Below are 24,635 nucleotides of genomic sequence, written 5' to 3'. Positions count from 1 at the left end.
TCCCGTAGCCAAATTCCTACACTAGTACAGACCATGAACGCAACACTCCGCGTTGCATAGAAACCACCAAACCACAACGCAGCACGTTTTTTGAAAGTGCATCTAGTGGTGCTAGTAACGGTGGTCCTATGATAGCAACTCTAAAACATGTCTCTCTCAACTCTGAAGCGTCAACAGAGACAAAACGGTCATTGATCTTGTGGAGCAAATCCAAGTCAAGCTGGACCTTTTCGCGACCGACTTGAGCACGGGTCGGATGCTGCATTTTCCGACGCTCCCCAAACACATCACATCTCTGGCACAAATCACGGATGTGATGACAGATTTCATTGCGAGGTTGAAAGAGAACTTTGCGGGTCGATTGGATGGACTTGCTCTGCCCACAGAGGTGATGATGGGCTTTGCCAGAGACCCCTTCACTGTTGCAATAGAGGGGGACGTATCAACCAGAGCAAAGGAAGTGGTTGGATATTTAATTACATTTTTCAACCCTAGAGGGTTTGCAAGGCGTCTCATACTATTAAATATATTGGACTTTAATTGACAACCGACAACCTTTAAAATGTTACTCGTTATTATTAAGTAAATGCCAATTTCATTGCCAGCATTTAAACAGATGAGAATGCTTCGTGGGGTCTGGGTACCGTGTTGGCGGGACGTTGCGCGGCTCACTGCTGCGAGGAGCAGACAGTGTGAGCTGGGCTCAACAAAAACCCGCCAACTCATTGTTACCAGCAGCTGTTTAGCCTGATTTTATCACGAGTTCAGAGGTTCTGGTTTAAATCTGAGCTTTTACAGTTGGTTGTTGCTTTGAATGATAGCCAGGCCGCTAGCATTAGCCATGTTGCTAAATCAATAGAGAGAAAATCTGTTATTAACATTTATTTTCAACGGGTATGAAAGGCAAGTAGTACCTAAACAAAGAACAAGGGTTTATGTAAAGAAAAAAGAGCTTCAATTAATATAAAGATGGTACAACAACAAAAAACAATGGAGCAGAGAAGGTTATTAAAAAAAAAAGGGAAAAAACAGCTAAAACAAAACGAGGAACAACCGGATGGCAGAGGAAATGCAAGCAGACAGCCACAGAGAGAACACATGGATGGAAACCTTGACAAGTTGGAACTGACAGAGAACACAGGGAAAGACCGGCCTTTATACACACAGACTGACCACATTGACAAGCAACCCAGTCTCACGGTATTTCGTGTTATAGTCACAACATTTAATCTATTGATTCGTGTTCACCAACACGGTTTTCCCCTTTTTTTTCGTGTCACACAGAACGATTTTAAAAGCAATGTATTTCTATTGGTAGTATGTTTTGTGCCTGCAGCACGTCCTTTTGTCCGTTCGGGTCTTGGAAGACCGGACTGTGGGGTTCATAAAAACATGTTCTTACTCAATATCAAGCCACGATTATTGTTTTTATTTTAAATCGTATAATGTCAGACTTTTGTTGTCGTCTGTGAGGAAAATAAATGGGGCTCAGAGCCTCAGAATAATGAAATCTGTATTTTTTTTTAAATCTTTTTTTTCTTCTAATTTGTTAATATTTTTTTAAATAACACACTGTTATTTACTCAACAATAACACACAATTATCCTTGTTTTTATTTATTTTTGTGATTCAATAATCTCGGGCTTTTTTGGCGTCTGTCAGGAACTGAATTTCAAAATAAAAATAACCGGAAACAGACGTAGGCCTATATGGGACATTTTGAGCATCATTGTGATACACAGCCACTGAACTGATTACCCAAAATCCTCAGCTATGGTTTAAGCTCGCTGATTCGGATGTTTTAGCCGCAATGCACATTGGGATATGGTGTTAATGCGTGTTATGGTGTTAAACTCCGAAAAACATTTCGGAGTTTAGGATGGCCGAAGACACTACACTACCCACAATCCCCAGCTATCGTTTGGGACTACAGTCCCCGTGATCAATCTTCAAGCTCTGGGATTGGATGTTGGAGTGGCAGTGCGCCAAGGTTAAGCCGAGCGTCAAACAGCTCTTTGAAATCGAACGAAACCATGGCAGAATATCACATGCTGGCTATTGTGTTTCGCAACATGTTCTCTATGGCACGTCTCTACTGGGAATTGTAGTTTTAAAAGACGTTTTCGTTTTTTCCCAAAATTAGAAGTTGACAGTATTAAACTGTGTACAGCCCTGGAGGTTTAGGCGATAGGAAACCAATTGGTGTGTACAAGTTTAAAACATATAATTACTAAATGGCTGAAAATCGCTTGTGTCCATAATGCGCAGCATTAATATATACCCACATGACAGCTCATTGTTACTTTGTAATTCTACTCCACTACAATTCAAAGGTTAACCTGGTATTTTTACTCCACTACATTTATTGGAGTTACTTTGCAGATTCTGATTAATGATGTGAAATATAAACAACCCTTAAATCAGGCTTTGGTTACACCTGAGTAAAATTCAGGGAAGGTGATTGTCAAGTGCCAACAATCAGGAGAGATATTTGATTTGGCGCTTGAGAAGACTAAACATTTATCTCCAGATCTCTATAAAATATATTCATTACTCGTTATTCTCTACTAATAGTTAATGAAAGACTGTCTATAATGGCTATTTTGCACATCCCTTTCAAGATTTTCTAAGGTTTATTGACATATCATATACACGACTAATTCAATAACGTGCTTTAACCATTAGGCGGTGCACACAAGGTACACACAGCCATAATAACTTTGTATTATTAGTGTATTAGACACACTTGTGTATAACATCTTAAGATGTGTAGTTTTATTCATGTTTTCACATAATTGTACAGGATATTGCTATATTATTTCACATGTTTTACTTCTAATAACTGATTTGTAAAAAATCACAGACAGAAAGGTATATCCGTAATTTAATGGTAAGCTATTGAAATTCTGAATCCATAGATGTGTCTCCCATCACCCAAAACCCCTGACTATTCTCTCCACTCAGTATTTACATTCTTTAATTCAAAGAAAATCATTAATATCTTTAAAAACTACAAGTCCTTTTCTATCAGCTGTGCACTGTTATGGTGTGAATATAACCTATCTACCAATTGGATCAAATATAAAAGTCAGCCGAATTAATGTTGATACTGCAAAGAGACGTATTGTGTGAAAAGAAATGGAAGATGTTGTTCAATTGCTTATATATTTATGATCCACGTCACATATTCAGTTTCGGTGGCAGTTCTCCTGTTTGTCCAGAAGTCTTCTCATCAGGGCTCTATATATAGAGAACCCCGGCAGATATGTAATATTTAATGCAGCCGAACCGTGTATTACAATGCCGTTATGTGATGACTTTCAAAGAGAAAAGCAAGAACACTCGGGAATAAAGTATTATTTTATTTTTTAAAATGTTTTTCGGATTTCATATCGCATAAACACCATATCCCAACTTGCATTGTGGCTAAACAATCCAATCACCGAGCTTCTAGCTGAGGTTCTTGGGTAATCAATTCAGTGGGTGTGTGGCATGGATGTATAATAAGAATGGTGTGTGGTGGTGTGTATCGCAATGATGCTCGAAATGTCCATTATAGGCCTTCGTCTGTTTCCGGTGACTTTATTTTGAAATTCAGTAGGCTACCTGAGGAACGGCTTAAAAGCCCGAGAAGATATAATTAAACAAATAAAAACAAGGATAATTGTGTGTTATTGGTGAGTAATTAACAGTGTGTTATTTACAAAAGAATAACAAATTAGAAGGAAATAAAAAAAAAAAAATACAGATCTCAGTATTCTGCGGCTCTCAGCCCCATTTCTTTTCCTCACAGATGGCAAAAAAAGTCAGACATTATAAGATTTAAAATAAAAACAATAATCGTGGCTTGATATTGAGTAAGAAGATGTTTTTATGAACCACACAGCTTCCGGTCTTCCAAGACCCGAACGGACAAAAATACATGCTGCAGGTGCGAAACATACTACTAATTAGAAATACATTGTTTTTAAAATTGTTCTGTGTGACACAAAAAAAGGGGAAAATCGTGTTGGTGAACACGAATCAATAGATTAAATGTCGTGACTATAACACCAAATGCCTTGACACTGGGTTGTGACAAGACACAGCTGAGCACAGGCACAAACAGGGAATCAGGGCGGGGGCAGACAAACACTAAAGGCGGGAAAACTGAAACACAGGAAGTGAATCCGGAGAAGTCACAAAGAGAGTGTTTGTCACTGTCACTACCCGATCCGTACCCCTGCCCGGTCTGTACTGCGTATGTGAGAGATGGTCCGCCATATTGGAGAACTCCGGACGGCAAACCAGGAAGGACCGTCGACACAGTGGCTTTTGGCAAAGCTGAAAAATAAAAGTCGAGAGGGATGAGTTATGCACGATGCAAATCAGATAGGGCAGGGCTGCAGATCGGGTAGTGACTGTCACTACCCGATCCGTCCCCCTGCCCGATCTGTACTGCGCATCTGCGAGATGGTCCGCCAAATTGGACAACTCCATACGGCAACTAATTAGGACATTAGACGTCTAGACGGCTGCCCGATTTGCATCGTGCATGCGCGAGTCATAAACGTCTCAAATATCTACGCAAAAATCTTTTGTTATTTTATTCGAAATACAATGAAGGACATTCATAGTTAATATAATTAGATATAAATGATGAATTCCATATATATTGCATACATTCACACTCAGTCAATATTTCTTCAGTATGTATGACAGTCTAACAGAAGTTAAATCCATTTCTCACTTATTCTGACAATGTACTTAACCCCAAATAAAAGAACCCAATAAAAAGAGTTGTTAAATAATAGTGAAGTCACGTTGTAATAACAATAACTCATCTCTCTCGAGTTTTCTTTTTGTGATTTGCCAAAAGCCACTGTGTCAAGTGTCCTACTTGGGTTGACGTATGGAGTTGTCCAATATGGCGGACCATCTCACACATGAGCACTGCAGATAGGGCATTATACCTCAAAACTAATAATTCGTGGTTCCACTAAATGATGGAAAATTTAAAAAAGTCCTCAACTGTATATTGTCCTCTGTGACCTGGGGGGAGGGGGTTCTGCTGAAACAAACAAAGCCGCAGCCTACTGACTATGTGTTCATATGGACTGCAGGCTTTACTCTCAGGCTGGAGCTTCTGGAAATGTTCTTTTTGACCACAAGATTCAAATTATGCATATCTGCAATATATCCAGTATGGTTATTAAATATTACAAATCTTGCCATAGGGGTTCTTCAACCCAGACAATTTTCCACAAGTATGTGTGCATATATGGTGCGATAAACTCAATACAGTGAGTGCCCTTCATCAAAGAGATCTATGTAGGAGGTTCAGACTGTACGGGTTGTTCTAGATTTACTGCACATGTGCTTCAGTGAGAAAGGGCTGTTTGGCTTCTGCAAAATACCCCGGTTTCACGCAAGAACACTTTGTGAAATACCCATGAAATGGCCGTGTCCCTCGTCCACATACACTGCATTAACACGGATGAGGTGCGATTGGATAAAATGTTGGAAAACCCAACAAAGCCATTATGTAAAAATTGTTTTGAAGCTGAACTGAGATCATTTTGGTAGTCCCTGTGGCAAAATGTGGAGGCATGGTGTGACTTAAAGAGGCTAAGGAGCATGAAATGAACTAAAGTCACATGATACCAATAAGAAGGTCAAAGCAAACAGGGGCTAACTGAATGGATGAGAAGTAGAAGCGAGGAAAAGAGTCAGTGACTTCAAAAGGATAACCCTCTTTGCTACTTGCTGCAGAAAGCCTCTGCAGAATGGTTTGATCTAGTGCGGCCTGCTTTGATCTCTGAACACACACACACACTCACGAACATGTTCTTACACACAAGCCTGACCTTAGCTTATCCCATGTCTTTGAGGATTTGTAAAAATGGAATAACAGATAACAAACTCACTTAACCTTTATGTGGTTTTTCCAATTAACGTGTTCCGTCTTTTGCCTTCTTCAGTTACAAGGTTCATTTCATTTTCATTTCAATCTTTACTTCGAACAGACAAAAAAACAAACAAATAAAAAATAACAAATGTGAAAAACAGAATACCGTATTGTTAAAATAAAGTATTTATCCATATTCATGATAATATTTATATATTCAACAAAAAAGTCTTCATATTAATAATAATAATAAAAAATCATATGTGTCTGAAAGGGAGTAGGAGGAAGCAAATGTTTATTAATTCCCACCCCTTACTTGATCAATGATTGAGGTTGACCCTGTGTCAGATAAATAACTTTAACAGTCTCCAGAGAGAAAACTGTTGTCCTGCATGCAAGAGAGAGTACATCTGTCCAGTTCAGAATGATGGGGAGCAGAGCCTTAGAGTTATGATGTTCAGATGAATTCTGTATTTCACATTTTCACTGTCAGATATGAGATAAGACTGCAATCCATCCTGGTCTGCTGAGGGAAGTTAGCTATCCTATTTAGGATGGATTCTTGCCCGTGTATCATTTAGTCAACGTTACAAAGAAGCTTTAGCCTCTATCTGAAATCTTGCAGACTGTCGCCTTAATCTTTAACACTGGAATCTTCTTCCAATTCCAATAGAGGTCTGTGGTTAATATAAGCTAATTGAAAATGGTCAAAATCAGTTTTGTAGTGTTTATATACGTAGCTGTTGTGGAGGATATCATGAAGCCTTGTTCCGTTAAAAAAAACTAGAGCGTAGTTATTATATAATTGTAACTTGAAACGGGTCACGGGAGACCCGAACACAACATAAGGGGTTAAAAACAGTGGTAGCTAACAAGTGACAAAATGAGTAATCGTCATCACACCGAACATTAACCTCATTTAGCTTAGCGGTGTTAATGTGAAGTAATGAAGTAAACACTCATGTAGTTATTTTAATAGCCTAAAGTTAGCTTTTAACTTTTGGAGATGCAGTTATGCTTAATCCATTATAAAAGTGGTGTTAATATGTGGAGATCGTCCTGCTGAAGAAAACATGTAAGTATCATAAACATGTGTGTTGCAGATCTTATTTTCTGCAATATTCCCAAACCCAATTGAAAAATCCCATTGCTTTTGCAGAAGCAATGCTTACTGCCAACGAACGAGAGGGTACACTAACGTGTGGAGAAAAGGTGAAAATGGATCCGTCCAACAAACACAGGACTTTCACCCAAGAGGCCGCTTTTTCGTGTCCTGTGTAAAACCAAAATCTGATAACTTTATACACCTTTTGGTGACATAACTTATGTGCTTTTTACATAAAACCATGATCTATTCCGCATCTTAACTGTTATTTTCTTTCCTAAACCTAACGAAGGAGTTTTTCCTGGGTAATTTAACCATCAACTAAATTATGCTACGTTGGAAGCTTATCTTGAAGACTGTATGCATATTATATAAGGACCAACTATACGATTTTATTTGGATACAGATGTTTATTTGAAAAAGACTGAGCAAAACTGTTACGTCAAATGATTATGAACCGACTGGCTACATTTACAGAAAAGTTAGTTTGCATTTAAATTGAAGGGCATAATATAGGTGCTTCATGTCTGTTGGATGTGTAAATAAGAGAAGATAACCTAATTATAATTAATTATAGTTTTTGTTGAAATTGTGAAAAAAAACATTTTGAACATTTTCTTTTTTTATATTTTGTCAGCATCAGAACCAAGCTGCTGATGTCAGACTGTGTTCAATAAGATGATTTTTAAAAGGCCCTTTTTGCATTTTGTTGGTGCTTGTCACTGGTTTGAGGCTATAAAGTTACGGTAGGGGGAAGGCAAGTCAGAGAAATAGAACTGTGTTTAAACACAGGGTTTTGGTCATGAGGTTAGGGATGGAACATTGATTGGTTGGTAAATGGAAAGCACCCCCTTCTCCACCACAGTCCGATACATCACCCAACCAAAACTTTAGAACATTTCACAGAGGCAACGCACCACACACGGCTAATTTCTCTGTGGGATGCATTTCCTCAGAAACTCAATATGTTCCACTCAATAATTCCAAGAATGCTTTTTAAGAGTTCGAGCATGACAAAGTCAGAAGGTTGTCTGTGAAGCATTTAAAGTGATGCACAATATAAGGCAAAGGAAGAAGCAACACGTCTGTGACAGTAAATAAAGATGATATTTATTCAATTTTGAAAAGAATCTCAGCTCATGCAAGGATACAGCTTTTGTAAACAAATCACTTGAACTGTTATACATGTGCACAGATTTCTTATTCTCTTGGTGTCAAACTCTGGAATGTACAATATGTGGAAGCCGTATTACAGATATCATGTGATGAGCTATCACCCAAATCCCAGGTCCCCGTTTCCCAAATTGTGATTATTTCATTGCCCAGACATATCATTTAAGAGCTGCTTCCTCAATCAGGAAGCGTTTTGCACGAGTGCCATGCTCATTAAGGTCAGATATACAGTATAAACTTGGTCAAAGCACTCTGGAGTCCAACATCATGGTCTCTGTTACACTTTGCGAGCATGCACACACACATCAGATACATGGAACAAAGCCTGAGGATGATTTAAAAGCAAAGTAACACTTCTTTAAGACATTTGTGAGACATGTATAGATATATATATATATATTTAAAAAGAAAATAAACATTACTTGTATAGAGGTTAAACAGCCCTACAAAATTCCGACTCAGGGCTGAAATGCTCCTCTAACCCATATATACTCCAGAGGGTATTCCACTTGGTACTGTACTGGTGTCCTGAAAGTTTCTCAAAACTGAGATTGGCTCAGCGGTGAACCCTTACACTGTACGTTCAGAGCTCAGGGCTACAAGTTAGAGCCGACAGAGAGTAACTGACATTATATTACTAATTAGTTCCACCCATTTCTGTAGCCCTGAACTGTGCTTACTCTGATATTAATACAGATAAGCATCCAGAAAGACAGAAGTAGTTATGTGGTGCTGAAACAAATTTGTAATCACCATTTTTAATCAGTGTACACTTTATTTTCCTGTTACTTTATTCATCTTAAAAAGGATGTGTGGGATTTGAAGGTTTTAGAGTTTAGCGACTCCTAGTGGGGGTGTCTCTCTGAGCTTTGAGCGAAATACTAACAAAGCAGTCAATGCTCCAAAGGTATGTTTTAAAACTGCATGACAAATTGTTTTGTTATTTTTTAAACTGTAAAATCCTTATCAAAAATGTTTGTTTAGACTTGTATTAACACAGATCATATTTGACATTGGCAGACAAATAGCTGGCAGATTAGTTGCAACTTTTTTTTAATTAATATTGGCTTTAAAGTCCAGTATTGTTCAGGAGTAAAGCTTACTTGCTAATGTTAACAGTGTTTACTAAATTGATTTAGCTTGTAAGCATGGTAACATTTGAAACACTGCTTCTGCCAGTCTGGCATTAAGTAACTCTTATATATTTTTAGTAAGGACACATTTGATAAATATTGGGCCGATGAAACTACTTTTCAATGGATAATGAGAACTTTGATATGTTATTGGTGTAACACAAAGAAATTAAACCGGGGGGATCACCAAGGAAGTATCCTCTGGGGGCCATGAATGTCACAGATAATGACACAGATTTCACACATTTTTCACCAGGATTGTCTCATTTTTCTACATACAACAACTTCCACCAAGAAAATGTTTTGAAGCACAATATAACCACATTAAAAAGGTACACATTAATAACTCTTTGCTCCTCAAACTGATAGGATAAGGAGTGTGAGTTAATTTCATTTTCATTCATTCATTATTGCTGCTCTCTGCTTCCAGTTAACTTTTTTGTAGTTGGAATGTGGGAAGATATGCAGACTACAGGTAGACATGTAGAACATGATTAGATAACAATACAGGTCAAAGGATTCATTTAGGAATCTTAGAGATTGGAGAAAGAAGGGGAAGAGGTAGAACGGGCCGTGGCAGGGATAAAAGGGACGATGGCTGGAATGAATAGCAGGTTGTAGAGATGATCATCACGAGGATGCCTCATTTGATAAATGTGTTGGTCAGAAACCTTGATAATGGAAGTGTGCAGTCTCCTTTCTTCTTTTACGTTTTTTGCATGCAATATCTATCTGCATAAACTGCAGAGCATAACTCTGGCTAAACTTCTGAGAACATTCCCAGCGATTTGTGTCAAAATAGAAGAGCCCGGCACAGAAGAGGCTCTCTATATACTGTAGTATTTGACTGTAGGCATGTCAGTGGACTTAAAAAATATAGATATACAATATCACGCTGCAACATTTCCAGACACCATCATGGTATTTGTAAGCTCCAATTATAAACACTTTATATATGTATTTTTTTAAACAGGCACAGTAGTGTTACCCTGGATAGGAATGCTATATAAAATAAGAGCGCTGCAGGGTGGAGTACTGCTGATGGGCGCCGTGTAGGAAACAAAACAATTAGCGAAGACGATCAAAATAACTGAAATCAATTTTAAAATCAACTATTTGTGCACCATTAAAAAAATTAGGCAGGGCAAACAAGCGACCCCTGTTGTATACAAAGTCAGTAGTACGAACCTCCACCCTGATGGAGGTCAAGGAACGCCGGAGTGACAGACAAAGAGCGGGAGAGTCCAGCGCAGTAGTTTGAAGTAAGGCCTCATTTTTTTGTATCGGCAAAAAAAGAAAAGAGAAACATATACATTTGTAACTAAATTACATCTAGCTTTCTTTATGTGTGCAAAGTGTAAATCTTACAAATATGGGGATTTTATTTTCGTAGATCACTGGAAAAAAAGGATTGTGCTCGGGGTGGTTCGTGTGATACCCCACCCTCTCTCCGTCCATTCAGCAAACACCCGTCACCGTCCTGCTGCTCTCTGGTTGGTCGACAGGACACCAGCTGACCTTAAGGCTTGCTGTTGATAGGACCGAGGGCCTCACGTCGAGTGGGTGCTCCGCTTCAGTTTATCTATCTCCATCTGCGAGGACAAAATCAAATGATGCAGTTAAATGTAGAACTGAAACAAATAGACCACCTCTGGAAGAATAATAGGACGTTTAAAAAGTGCAAAATTAGGTTGAGCCAGACATCATCCCCGCTGTGAGGCACAATGCTTCAGGTGTCCCGCTGTGAAAGGGATTTTTCAGCGGCAATGATTAGAGGGATGACAATGGAGCCACGTGGGAGAGGAGAACTTGAGCTGGGCAGCAAATGTCTTCAAAAAGGATGTCAAATACAATCCTTAATATGGAACAAGAAACTTGTTTTTGTCTCGCTTATATATATATATATATATATATATATATATATATATATATATATATATATATATATGTTACAAATGTATAGTACGCACCCCCAGTATTAAGAAACTGCTGGGTAATAATTTGCATACTGTATGTTGGGCAATTTGTACATTAGCATAAATTGTGTTAATTAGCATAATCGCCCATATGAACAATCATTTTAAATCGTCTTGGCCGACTTGGACAGTATGCGAGTGATTCCGGAGTAATTTAGTATGCTGAATTAATTTCTGACATTAAATGATCCTACATGGCAGTTTTAACCAGGAAGTGGCCGTAGTCAAACTCCCATTGATCATTTTGATGATTCATTTGGTCCATTTTTAAGTTCTAGACTAATTTTTCCTAAATTGGGATCAATAAAGTAAATCTTATCTTAAACAAATAGAGTTGATGAAGTTTGTTGTGACTCATGTTGTGAGTGTAAACTGCAGCCAGGAGACAGTGAGATTAGCTCAGCATTAAGACTGGAAACAAGGGAAACATTCACTTTTCTCTGCCCAAAGGTTAAATAAAAAATTCAGTTAAATCAAACAAGACGTCATGTTTTTATTGTGAGCTTTAGAGGCAAGGGTAGGATTATATTGGGACATTTGTGACGTAGCCAGACTAACTTCTTTCCTGTCTTTAATTTATATGCAAAGTCAAGGGTGAGAAACTCATATTCATTCATACGATCTGAAGAGGGCTGCACCTTTAAACAGCAACACCTCTGAAGAACACTCAAATGTGTTCAACACTATTGAAGAGTGGACCAACAAAGTCCCAAAATATATAATATAGAAATGAATAAAGAAATATTATTTTACTTTTGAATGGTTCGAACAATCTGATTCAGATGTTCTTGAATTTGTTTTGTTATGCTACACAGGAAAAAACAAGCTATTGAAGAAGCAGGTTGAGTCAAACATTCCAAAAGACGACTTCTCTTGGATGATTTTCAAAGTCATCCAGTGGGTCTATGTTCGATACAGCTCTACTAAGCTAACCAACTTTCGCCGCTGCTTGATAAGCAACTGGCAAAATGTCCTACTAGTTATTTAAAATAAAACATTCCAAACATTATGGACTAACGGAAAAGACTCAAAAGGCAGTTACGGGCATTCCAGACTTAATGCAAACTTGAAGCCAACAGAAGAAGAATCTTTATGAGATAAATAATCCAATGTTGCGTTCCTGTAACTCTTATTACTTCTACAACCACCACTGCTGCATCGGAAATATCTGAATGGGAAGAGGAAAGCTCGAAATCCTGAGAACAAAATATGTGATGGCAATCTCTCCTCAGCTTTTTCTATCCCTGGTTTGCTCTCTTTCTATGTGTGGAAGTAGAAGAGAACCGTAGGGGGTAAAACTAATCTGCACTTATGGCTCCGTGTGTAAGGAATGTATGCCATGGGTTCGCTCTGTGATGTGATTTTTATCGGTGCCATGCTGGGAAGGGCCGGGCCGTGTAATGTGGGTTTAAAGAAAACGTGGATTGGATGTTCCTCTACTTTCTTGTAATAATATGTTACAAAATTGGTAATAAAACATTTAAAATGGTGCCTTCAGGCGCAATACGATAAGTTCAATTGACTCATCAGATGGTCCCTTCAGGCGCAATACGATACGTTCAATTGACTCATCAGATGGTGCCTTCAGGCGCAATACGATACGTTCAATTGACTCATCAGATGGTCCCTTCAGGCGCAATACGATACGTTCAATTGACTCATCAGATGGTCCCTTCAGGCGCAATACGATAAGTTAAATTGACTCATCAGATGGTCCCTTCAGGCGCAATACGATAAGTTAAATTGACTCATCAGATGGTCCGTTCAGGCGCAATACGATACGTTCAATTGACTCATCAGATGGTCCCTTCAGGCGCAATACGATAAGTTCAATTGTCTCATCAGATGGTCCCTTCAGGCGCAATACGATACGTTCAATTGTCTCATCAGATGGTCCCTTCAGGCGCAATACGATAAGTTCAATTGACTCATCAGATGGTCCCTTCAGGCGCAATACGATAAGTTCAATTGTCTCATCAGATGGTCCCTTCAGGCGCAATACGATACGTTCAATTGACTCATCAGATGTTTAGCAGCTGTTCTGGAGCGTTCAGATATATAATCTTCATCAGCAGATAGTCTGCTAAATTGTCATGTTGGACGGAGAACTGTCAAAGTGCAACTCAACAACATGCCTACTCCTCTTAAACCACTACAATCCTAGTTTGTAAGTTTACATTTCATCTAAGAAAAGTCTTAAGTTAAGGTGAAACTAAGCATGAGGACATCAGTGTGTTTTAAGGGTTATTTTTTTAATTCTGGAAATCATCTTCAGGGCAACAGAAGAGATGTCTTACTTCTGAGAGTAAGGCATATATTGGTAGAGGAAAGCTGTGGTTCATCCCTTCACTCATCGACACACTTCCGATTGCGAATAGGCACATGCCTTTTAGACTAAGTGTTTGACAAATCTTTTCATAAAGGCTACACGTTCTGTAGTTTACTATTAAAGGGTATCCGTTATGCTCACAAGGTATCTACAAAGGTGATACCAAAGAGATGTGAGAGGAAAAGCTTTACGTATTTACAAGATTTAAGAAAAGTATTCCTCGACTTAAAGAGCACAAATTGTGAGAGGAACTCTTTTCTGGAGGGAACACAGGGATGTCAGCCTTTGCAGCCCATTTACAGGCACACAAACATATTGAACACATTACAGGAAAAGGAGAACCTAACAGAGCCTCTGTAATGCTGGGGTCTGATGTAAATGTCACAGCACATCGAGTTAAGCTTTTGACCGTCCTTACGCTGTGCTCATTAGGAGGTCTCTTCAGCCTTTACTGCTGCAATTAACTGTTGCTTAGTAAACAATAGTCACAGCTGTATAGTCATTCATTTAGTTAATTAGCAAAATATGTTATAAAACCTTTTTAAATGGTTGAAACAACAACCGAAATAGGCTGTCTTCAGGTTTTTCTTTGTTGTGTTGCATTTGTAAGTAGACATTATAGTATTCTATAACATTAACTAATTTGACCAACTGTAAGTTAACTAACTTTCAAATAAATTGTTCTTATTAAGATTTAAAAGATTCTTGTTCTCTACCGACAGCTTGGTCTGACTATTTGTCACAGTACAGCTAGCTTAGATACCGTGTCCTCTCATTACTGATCTCTCTGAAGCTTGACTGCTGCAATTAACGGCCTGTAAAAGAATCACTTATGTACAGTGGGGCAAAAAAGTATTTAGTCAGCCACCAATTGTGCAAGTTCTCCCACTTAAAAATATGAGAGGCCTGTAATTTTCATCCTAGGTATACCTCAACTATGAGAGACAAAATGAGAAAAAAAAATCTAGAAAATCACATTTTCTGATTTTTAAATAATTTATTTGCAAATGATGGTGGAAAATAAGTTTTTGGTCACCTACAAACAAACAAGATTTCTGGCTCTCACAGACCTGTAACTTCTTCTTTAAGAGCCTCCTCTGTCCTCCACTTGTTAACTGTATTAATGGAACCTGTTTGAACTCATTATCAGTATAAAAGACACCTGTCCACAACCTCAAACAGTCACACTCCAAACTCCACTATGGCCAAGACCAAAGAGCTGTCAAAGGACACCAGAAACAAAATTGCAGACCTGCACCAGGCTGGGAAGACTGAATCTGCAGTAGGTAACCAGCTTGGTGTGAAGAAATCAACTGTGGGAGCAATTATTAGAAAATGGAAGACATACAAGACCACTGATAATCTCCCTCGATCTGGGGCTCCACGCAAGATCTCACCCCGTGGGGTCAAAATGATCACAAGAACGCTGATCACAAGAACGGTGAGCAAAAATCCCAGAACCATACGGGAGGACCTAGTCAATGACCTGCAGAGAGCTGGGACCAAAGTAACAAAGGCTACCATCAGTAACACACTACGCCGCCAGGGACTCAAATCCTGCAGTGCCAGACGTGTCCCCCTGCTTAAGCCAGTACATGTCCAGGCCCGTCTGAAGTTTGCTAGAGAGCATTTAGATCAGGGGTTCTCAACCTTTTTTGGGCCAGCGCCCCCCTGTCCATTATCCAAGTCTCTTACCGCCCCCCATCAAAAAAAGTAGACTTATTTTCTTCCCTGAATATTAATGTTGACTAATATTCTGTGTTATATCATTTAAAAAGCATGTCACTGAATGCCAAATAATAGATTTGATTGAACTGGGCAGTTGGAATATCATTATCATTAGTTTACCAGAGAGCAGAAAAGCCATGTGAATGTGAATTAAAATGATATTTATGAGTGTTAAACAAACTCAGACAAGAGCAGAGAATACAAACAGACTGCTACGGAACAGCAGCAATTTCACACATGTCCAGTGCAGAACAAACAGTAGGCTACAAAACTGTACATTAGGCCTACAGAACTAACAGGTCGGAAAGGTGTTGCATTTCGCCAAATTGAGGGGGGGGGAAGGTTATTGTGAGCCCTGCGCTTGGTGGTTCTCCGCCAGTTTCTTCACTGCGGGTTGCAGAGAACTTAGTTTCAGTCGCAGTGCACCTGAGGCCGTCAAGTTCAAGCGATTGCAGTACTTGGACTGCATGTGGAGGACCTGGCTGAATCCCTGCTCCACGAGGTATGTGGTTGGGAAAGCCAGAAGAAGCAGCCTCGCTTTCTCCCAGAGAGCCGGGTAACGCTGAGAGTATTTGACCCACATGTTGCCCCAGCCAGAGGTGCGGAAAATAGCCTGGGCCTCATCGTCACTCTGAATGTCGATGAGATGCTCCTGTATTGCTGGCTCGCATTCCGCCACGTCCGCCTGAAAGGGCTGCACCACCCAGGTGGGAACATCGAGGTCCAAAAGATCTCTGAAGCGGATCTTCAAGTCGGCATTCACCATCCTCAGGTGGTCTGTGTAAATGAGAAGGCGCTCATCGGTAAGAGCCTCAAACACCTGCAATGAGTATAACCAGGAAATTGTTATTGGTGCAGAATGTTACCATCTGATTTTAAACTGGTTATTTTATTGCTAATTAGTTTACTTTAATTTCTTTATTCTCATAATACATTCAGAACATAAGTTATTTATACTAACCAGGAACACAAATATAGTGTTGCATAGAGTAGCCTACATTTATTACATGTATTATTTATTATTATCATTATTTAGTAGCCTAGGCTAGATCACCTTGGTCAACAGCGGGAAATGAGCAAACTGCCTCCTGCCTATGCTCTGCCGGTATAGATCCAGCCTGGAGGTGAGACTGTGGATGACCGCCTTGCTCTGGATCAGAGTAACTCCTTTTCCTTGGAGCTTCAGCGTGACTTCATTCATTTTGCCAAAGAAGTCTGCGAGGTACATGATGTCGCAGCGGCTGGATGACACCTGTTCCCCGAGAGCTGCATCCACCTCCTCCAGGAACTCCACGATGCTGTCAAACAGCTCACAAAAACGAGCAAGGCAGTTTCCTTTTGAGAGCCAGCGGACATCAGTGTGGAGAAGAAGACGCTCAAAGGTCTCATCATTTTCCTGACACAGCTGTCGGAACAATCTGTTATTCAGGGCGTGGGCTTTTATTTTGTTTATTGCCTTTACTGCAACATTGAGAGACTCGTGGAGAGGTGGACTTTTAGATTTGGCCACAAGGTTGTGGTGGTGCAAGACACAGTGGACTGTGAGGACATGCGGGACCTTCAGCAGAGTGGTGAAGCCACGGTACCTGCCAACCATGGGAGGGGCACCGTCAGTAGCACATGCGAGGATGTTGTTGATCGGGATTGACTTCTCCTGTAGATAAGCATCCAGTGCATTAAAAATGGTCTGGCCCTTGGTGTCTGTGACCAGATATTTGGAAAATAAAAATTCCTCAGCCATCTCCTGACTGTTGGAGGTGCTATAGCGGACATAGGCCATCAACAGAACATTGTTGTCAGAAGTGGTTGTCTCATCCAGCTGAAGGCTGAATGGAGTTTCCCGCAGGATGGCACACAGCTGCTCCTCTGTATCAGCGCCCATTTCATCAATCCTGCGTGCTACGGTGTCATTACTGAGTGGGATGGATTTCAGCACCTGTGTGGGATCACGCTCCATCACAGTAGATATGACCTCTTTGATGGCAGGGAGTACCAACTTCTCTCCGATTGTGAACGGCTGCCCACATTTGGCTATCAGCAAGGAGATGTTATATGACGCTATTAGCACGCTGTCAGTCTGGGTGGTCTTCCTAGCGAAGAGATTGCTGATGGTGCTCCTACCATGTTTCTCTTTGAGGGCCTGGAAGAACGGACGCTCCTTATCTGCCTTATCCGGGTGGATCTTGGTAAGGTGCTCCTTTAAACGTGAGGGTTTCATTCCCTCACTGGAAAATACATGTTCGCAAAGTAAACACATTGGGAGTTGTGCATTGTTAGGAGACGGTATGAAGCCATAGCTAAGATATTCAATAGAGTACTGTCCGCATTTTATCTTTTTCGCGGCCATTTTGCTGATGTGATATGATTTTTGTTGTTTTATGATGCTAATATTTAGGGGGGGGGGGGGGTAGTGTCACGATATGGCGGCAAACGCTAGAGGGCTAGCTGGTGACATGACAAGACATCATGCCGGGAGCGGACCGGAAGTCGTTGTAATCTTGAACAAACAGAGCTCTGTGTGGAGCAGCCTGGCTAGCCAGCTCTTCCATGTCGTAGCAGACATAGAAACGGGTATTATTTTCATAAACTGACCACTTAGTTCGAATCTGTTAGTGGAATTTGTCATATCAAAACATATCAAAATTTAACAAAGTGACACAGATTATTAACAGTCGCGATCCCAAAATTACAACGACTTCCGGTCCGCTCCCGGCTGCTTTTTGTAGGGTACGTTCGTAAATGCACTCAGAGCGCTCCGAGCGTCCCCGTTCCACAGTCCAGAGCGCTGCGCTCTGAGCGCTCACAGCTGGGTGCTCTGGCTGAACAGACGGGTTGTCCGAGCGGACTGACCGTTTGTGCATTTACGAACGTACCCGTAATAACACTGCTGACAGCTGACCAATCGCAAGCAGAGTTGTGGTTTCCTATAGCAACAAAAGATGCTGACAGCTGCTTTTTGTACAGGAAAAGACGCTGTGGCCAGCGTTTTTCATGACAAAAACACATTATGCGTGAACGCCCCCCAAGAACACCTCAACGCCCCCCTTTCAAAAATATTGCTTCCAGCGCCCCCCGATGTTCTCTGAACGCCCCCTGGGGGGCGGTATCGCCCCCGTTGAGAACCAGTGATTTAGATGATCCAGAAGAGGATTGGGAGAATGTCATATGGTCAGATGACACCAAAATAGAACTTTTTGGTAAAAATTCAACTAGACGTGTTTGGAGGAGAAAGAATGCTGAGTTGCATCCAAAGAACACCATACCTACTGTGAAACATGGGGGTGGAAACATCATGCTTTGGGGCTGTTGTTCTGCAAAGGGACCAGGACGACTGATCCGTGTAAAGGAAAGAATGAATGGGGCCATGTATCGTGAGATTTTGAGTGACAACCTCCTTCCATCAACAAGGGCATTGAAGATGAAACGTGGCTGGGTCTTTCAGCATGACAATGATCCCAAACACACCGCCCGGGCAACGAAGGAGTGGCTTCGTAAGAAGCATTTCAAGGTCCTGGAGTGGCCTAGCCAGTCTCCAGATCTCAACCCCATAGAAAATCTTTGGAGGGAGTTGAAGGCCGTGTTGCCCAGCGACAGCCCCAAAACATCACTGCTCTAGAGGAGATCTGCATGGAGGAATGGGCCAAAATACCAGCAACAGTGTGTGAAAACCTTGTGAAGACTTACAGAAAGCGTTTGACCTCTGTCATTGCCAACAAAGGGTATATAAGTATTGAGATGAACTTTTGTTATTGACCAAATACTTATTTTCCACCATCATTTGCAAATAAATTCTTTAAAAATCAGACAATGTGATTTTCTGGGGTTTTTTTTCTTTCTCATTCTGTCTCTCATAGTTGAGGTATACCTAGGATGAAAATTACAGACCTCTCTCATCTTTTTAAGTGGGAAAACTTGCACAATTAGTGGCTGACTAAATACTTTTTTGCCACACTGTATATATATATATATATATATATATATATATATATATATATATGGTAACTAAGGTTGCGTCAATTGTGTGCACACAAGTCAGTGTTCTGCTCTTCATCAATAGTTGGCAGTCTAATGAGGCTAATGAGTGTGGACAGCCCAGCATGTGTTGCTATGGGGATCAATGCTACCTGCAGAGCCATGCGCTTCAGCTTCTCCTCATCCAGCTCCCCTCGCAGCTCCGCTATCTCTTTCCTGGAAATAAACGTAGACATTGACAAGCGTCAGCACTTATGCAGCATATATACAATATCAAACTCATGATCTTTGCTCTGCTCTACGCGTTTCGATACAAAATATAAATAAAGCTTAAGCACTGCGAGCATAAGTTTTTCTAGCACAACCAAAGGTCAGTTAAGTATTATCATAAAGCATTGCATGCTAAATCCCTTCACTCAATGTATGGTTTATCCTCAGTGACCAACATTACATTTTCTAATTAACTTAATTTGCAAATGTTCATTCTTTGAAAAAGCCTAAATCTGTTTCTAATGAAACATAACATTATGAGATATAATTATGTGTATGGTTCTAAGTAAACAACATCATATGTTGTGGGATACGGGGGAATGTCGGTTGGAAAATTGCTGTAGGGAAGGCATTTACATGATTGACAGAATTTTAAATCATTAGTTATGCGGACTGGAGAATTGCATAATGTGTCAAAACGGATATTAGGTATTTTTTCCCCGTAAAGCTACATTATAGAAAGAAGCATATTTCCACACGCATGAGTTGTTGCGTGACACATTTGTTATTCTTATGAAGCGTATTCATGTGTTGAGTGTTATTACATTTGCTGGGCCTTGAGCAGCTCCACAGACAGCAGCAGCTCCTTCATCTGGCTCCTCAGCTCCTCCAGCTGGGAGCCCGGCTCCTCGGGCTCCAGCCGCGCCCTGCTGCCCTGAGACGTGCTGCTGGCGCTGGGCTGGGCCTCACTACTGGACACGCTGGGTTTGTGGAGCGGCGGTGACTGGGATCTGGTGTTCGTGGAAGGCTAGGAAGAAAAACAACAGTTGTGAGAAAAATCCTGAGTTAGAAAGTCGAAGCTGTCGAATAGGATTTTATTTTGTAAAATGTCTCCTTTAGCTTAGGATACACTGGAACATCCTTTCCGGAAGGGAAGGAGATTTTGCCATCCCATAGGACATTGCGGCCGCAACATTTAAAGTGACAAAGGATCTGATTTGTTAAGTAAACACTTCATAAGTGACGTTGTGTATCAAGCATTCCCCTCGCTGCACATTATCCCGCTGATAAAGCAGCTACATACGAAATAAACCAAAGCCTTGACCCACAATATTGATAGGAAAACGACCCTAATGATTAAAAAAGGATCGTTCTGCCATGGGAGACAAACATAGTCTGTTCCACGGCCAGCAGCAGGAACTGCAGCCACAGCAAAGTAACCTAAAATGATGTCAGCACTGTTGGAGGGTTTTTGTAACTGTCCAAGTCTGTTCACCTTTTCCTTTCTGTTAACTACTGCCAGAGCCCATACTGTGATCCCTTTATGTTTATGTTTTCTCTGATGCTTAGCACTCTGTACTTTAACCTCTTTCCTTTTCTTGCACTCTTTTTACTTCTTTTCTGGGTGGACAGGAGGGTGAGGTAGTAGTAGTAGGTAGTACATTTACAGAAAATGGTAGATTTCCCGCGGCAGAGAGTTTGGCACATTAGAAATCCTGTGTATCGGATTATTTTGACACCACGTCTGTCTTTTCCTTAACACTATTATTACGATTAACATTCTTTTCTTAACTTGCTCAGTGATGCTTTGTGCAGGGCATTGTGCTCCTGCATCCACAAGAGCAATGTTTCATCATAACATAAAAGGTGATAACCATTGTTGACTTGCAATGCGCCTTTTTTCCTTTTGACCAAATGTCAAGCATAATCTGCGTGCGCCTAAACAAAGACATGTTTCAACATCTCTGTAAAACAACCGCCTTAATTGTTTGCATAACTGAACCCTCCAAGAGCATTACCTTTGACATAAAACTACAATGAAAGGGATATTGATTGGTTTCAGTGCAGACATTCCTGTTTGTTTGATCTATCCTGTGCTGCACATTCTGACAATGTTTTTAAAGTTTTAATGACATCCATTGTGTGCCTGTTGTACAGAAATGCTTCTCGGAAATGTAAAAAACCTGCTCAACTGACATAAAAAAATGCTAAGCCCTGCAAAGGTTGTTTCATAAGTCAGCACTTTTCATTACAGACATCTCCCGCTGGCTTCATATGGTGAACAAATCAGGCTATGAATCGTTTTAAGTGTGACTCCCACACATGTGCCCAGAACAGCACATGATGGGTGCTGCGTCACATGCCTCAGTACACACTCTCTTGTTAATGGAAACAAGGGGAAATTATATTGGTATAGAGAAAACAAGGGGTGAATGACATGGAGCAATCAGTGGTTCAATCAGTCCCTGCAGTCAACATGTAGAAGTGTCCTTGGGAAAGATATTTAACTTAGCAGACTGTTGCTAAGGAGGATCAAGGAAATATGTGCAGTCATATCAATCCACAGAAAGATAAGTTTAACATCAGCTGTGGACGCAGATCATTCGTTTTCATACGTCAGACATTATACGTCAGACATTTGCTTGAAGCAAAGAGGTTAAAAAACAGAGCGCTGGACGTCAGAGAAATCAGCAGGAGAAGTCAGACAGGAAGTGAACACTAACTGGAACACAGTATGGGCTCTGCAGTGTTTAAAGACTGGTTGATCAAATACAGAATGTCAACAGACTTGGACAGTTACAGAAAACCTTGGTCAGTTCTGCCGTCTTTTTAAGTCACGTTGCTGTTACCGCAGTCCCAGCCAGTGGAAGTGGAATGGAATGGATTTTTTCTTAGTGGAAGCTATACGATAATTTTTAAATGATCATTATCCCTAACTTAGCCGTCTGATTATCCTAATTGAGATTGTCCTTACACTACACGATCCTTTTCTCTTATCATGCTAAGTCAAAGGGAAAGAACACATTTTGAGTCAGCTTTACGGCACCCGATTCATTTATCAGTTTTACTCTGATCTGTTATACTGAGTGGGTGGGGGGGGGGTCTCTTAAGGACCATAGTAGGAATGATAACAGTGTCAGTAAAATCAACATGTGATGTTTTCAGACATGAACACCCTATAGTTAATTAGTTACACAGTATACCTTTAGTCAAGCATTTGTGGTTGTTTCTTTACTTTTGGTTTTACCTTGACACACATCTGTATCTGTAGCATGTCAGCAGCAGGTGGATCCCATGGTGAGTGAGGGCTCGAGGAGGAGGACAGACAGAGGACATGTCCTGTCTTTTCACAGTAAGTCTGAGCTGCTCTGTCTGTCTCTACGTGTGTGTGTGTGTGTGTGTATATTTTTTTTTAACAATAGGATGGTCTGATGATCTGTTCCCCCAGCTGAACAGCCAGTTCTCATCTGTCTCGACTTACCATGACCAATCCACACTAGATAACATCTAGAACAATTATTGTAAAGCAGAAGGGAAGAACAGCAGGTGGTGGTGCTCCGGCAGTAAGGAAATTGGAGGTGGTCAATATGTCCAGGAAGATATTAATGGAAGGAATCTTGTTCAAATATGATCTGTTTGCTTATAAATGGCTCATAGGAAGGATGTATAAAGAATGACAACAGCAAAAAAACGTGAGTTTTCAGTCCTACATGAATTTATATAATATGAAATGTGGCTGCAAATTTGTGTTTTAATTCTGTTCTGAGGGAAAATATTCTCTGACCATTGAATAATTAAACCATCCATCACTGTGAATTTCTTTCATCACAGTGATGGCATCTCGTTGCTTAAGAGGGGCTTGAGCCGAGTCATTTATTCAGTCTTTTTTTAATACGCTTCACATTGCTCATTAGGGTAAATATTTGTACTAAATATACAACTGGAAAGGTTTAGATTTTCTTGACTTCCCTAGATTTTTCTGGTCAGTGTCCGGTAACTGATGCTAACCTTTGTAAATGTCGTAAATACACTAGCCCTGTAAGTTGAACAAACAAAAACAAAAATCAAATGTATATGTTTTGGTAACAATTATTTCTGAGTCTACTGTTTTTAACTAACTTTTACTTAAATCCAGGATTATAATTGACAATATTCTCGATAAAAAAACAAATTCTTACGTCTTTGACAGGTGGGAAAATGGAAAGAATATTTTAAGGCCCAAGCTCAAAATAAGCGGTCTAAACCAAACATATTCAGTTAACTATCATACACATGCAAAGCACCTACATGTTTTTGGTCCTCACCACACAATTCATTAACCTATTATTTCTTAAACTTGAAATCGCTTGTCCACAGATGGGGTATTCAATGTGTGACACTGTCGGCTTCCCCTCAGACAAAGCTTGTACAAATCGGAATCATCTTCTAACTAAATCTAACACATGTATGCTATTCTATGCCATATTAATCTGATAACTAATGTAATATTTTTATTTTTACATCCAGTCGCTGTTTGAGCCCCCCTGGGGAAGAGAGCCTTAGATTTGATTAAACCTCTGGTCTACAATACTTCATGTAACTGTGCACAATATTATCCTAACACCAAGAAGTTGTTCTGCTGGGAAATCAAACCCACTCATTTCATCTCTATAAAGTGGCTTGGCAACTTGACTTTTTAGCTTGCTAAATGTTTTCATCTTTAGAATGACTTTACTGCTGTTATGAAGTAGAGCAATTAGAATCAACATACAAGCTGCAACATATCTTGTGATATAACCATTCTACCTCAGTATCTGCAGATATTATGTTTCAACAAAGAATTCAATGGTAGTCACCTATATATTGCGTTAGGAATGGTTACTTTCGAATTGTGCATGGTAACAAGAGAGCACACACTGTACACCGTTCATCTGGGTTTAGATACGTGCATCCCAAACGGAAAGCCTTTGCGTCACAAGGTTAATGGTGCGGCCCAAAATGTAATTCTGTTTGACCAGAGCATGCAGGTCAGACAGGGATTTAACATCACTGCTGCTGTAGTGTAGGGATATGAGCACAGGAGGCACACAGTAAATGTGGCCATTTTGTACTTGCACAAGATTGGACTATAGAAACAAGTTGATATAGCTTCAATAGACCTACATATATTGCCAGGAACAGATAAACACTAGACAATCTCTAATTTGAATCATTAGAGCTGAATCCAGAATCCATTGGACAGTATTGCCCTGACTTTGATCGAAAAAATCTGTAGAAGTCCGACAAATTTAAATCCCTCTGTCATGTTGTTTGGTCAAAAGTAATTTCCTCTAAGCACAATTTTTATTGTATTAAGAATTGG

At 40.2% G+C, this 24,635-nt stretch overlaps 1 protein-coding gene across 1 annotated transcript in view; it reads right to left on the bottom strand.

The window, feature by feature from the left end:
• Positions 1 to 8,080: 8,080 nt before the first annotated feature.
• The window catches only part of cd2ap (CD2-associated protein), a 123,901-nt gene continuing 107,346 nt past the window's right edge, over positions 8,081 to 24,635 (bottom strand). Inside the window, exons 16-18 of the mRNA XM_079643084.1 lie at positions 20,119 to 20,321; positions 19,456 to 19,519; positions 8,081 to 10,890 (exon numbers count right to left, since the gene is read on the bottom strand). Coding sequence (XP_079499210.1) covers positions 10,849 to 10,890; positions 19,456 to 19,519; positions 20,119 to 20,321 — 309 coding nt within the window. The 3' untranslated portion in view covers positions 8,081 to 10,848. The remainder of the gene's footprint in view (positions 10,891 to 19,455; positions 19,520 to 20,118; positions 20,322 to 24,635) is intronic.

Source organism: Notothenia rossii (genome assembly GCF_949606895.1).
Source record: "Notothenia rossii genome assembly, chromosome: 8".
NCBI classification, from domain to species: Eukaryota; Metazoa; Chordata; class Actinopteri; order Perciformes; family Nototheniidae; genus Notothenia; species Notothenia rossii.
This window is presented reverse-complemented; position numbering and strand designations above follow the sequence as displayed.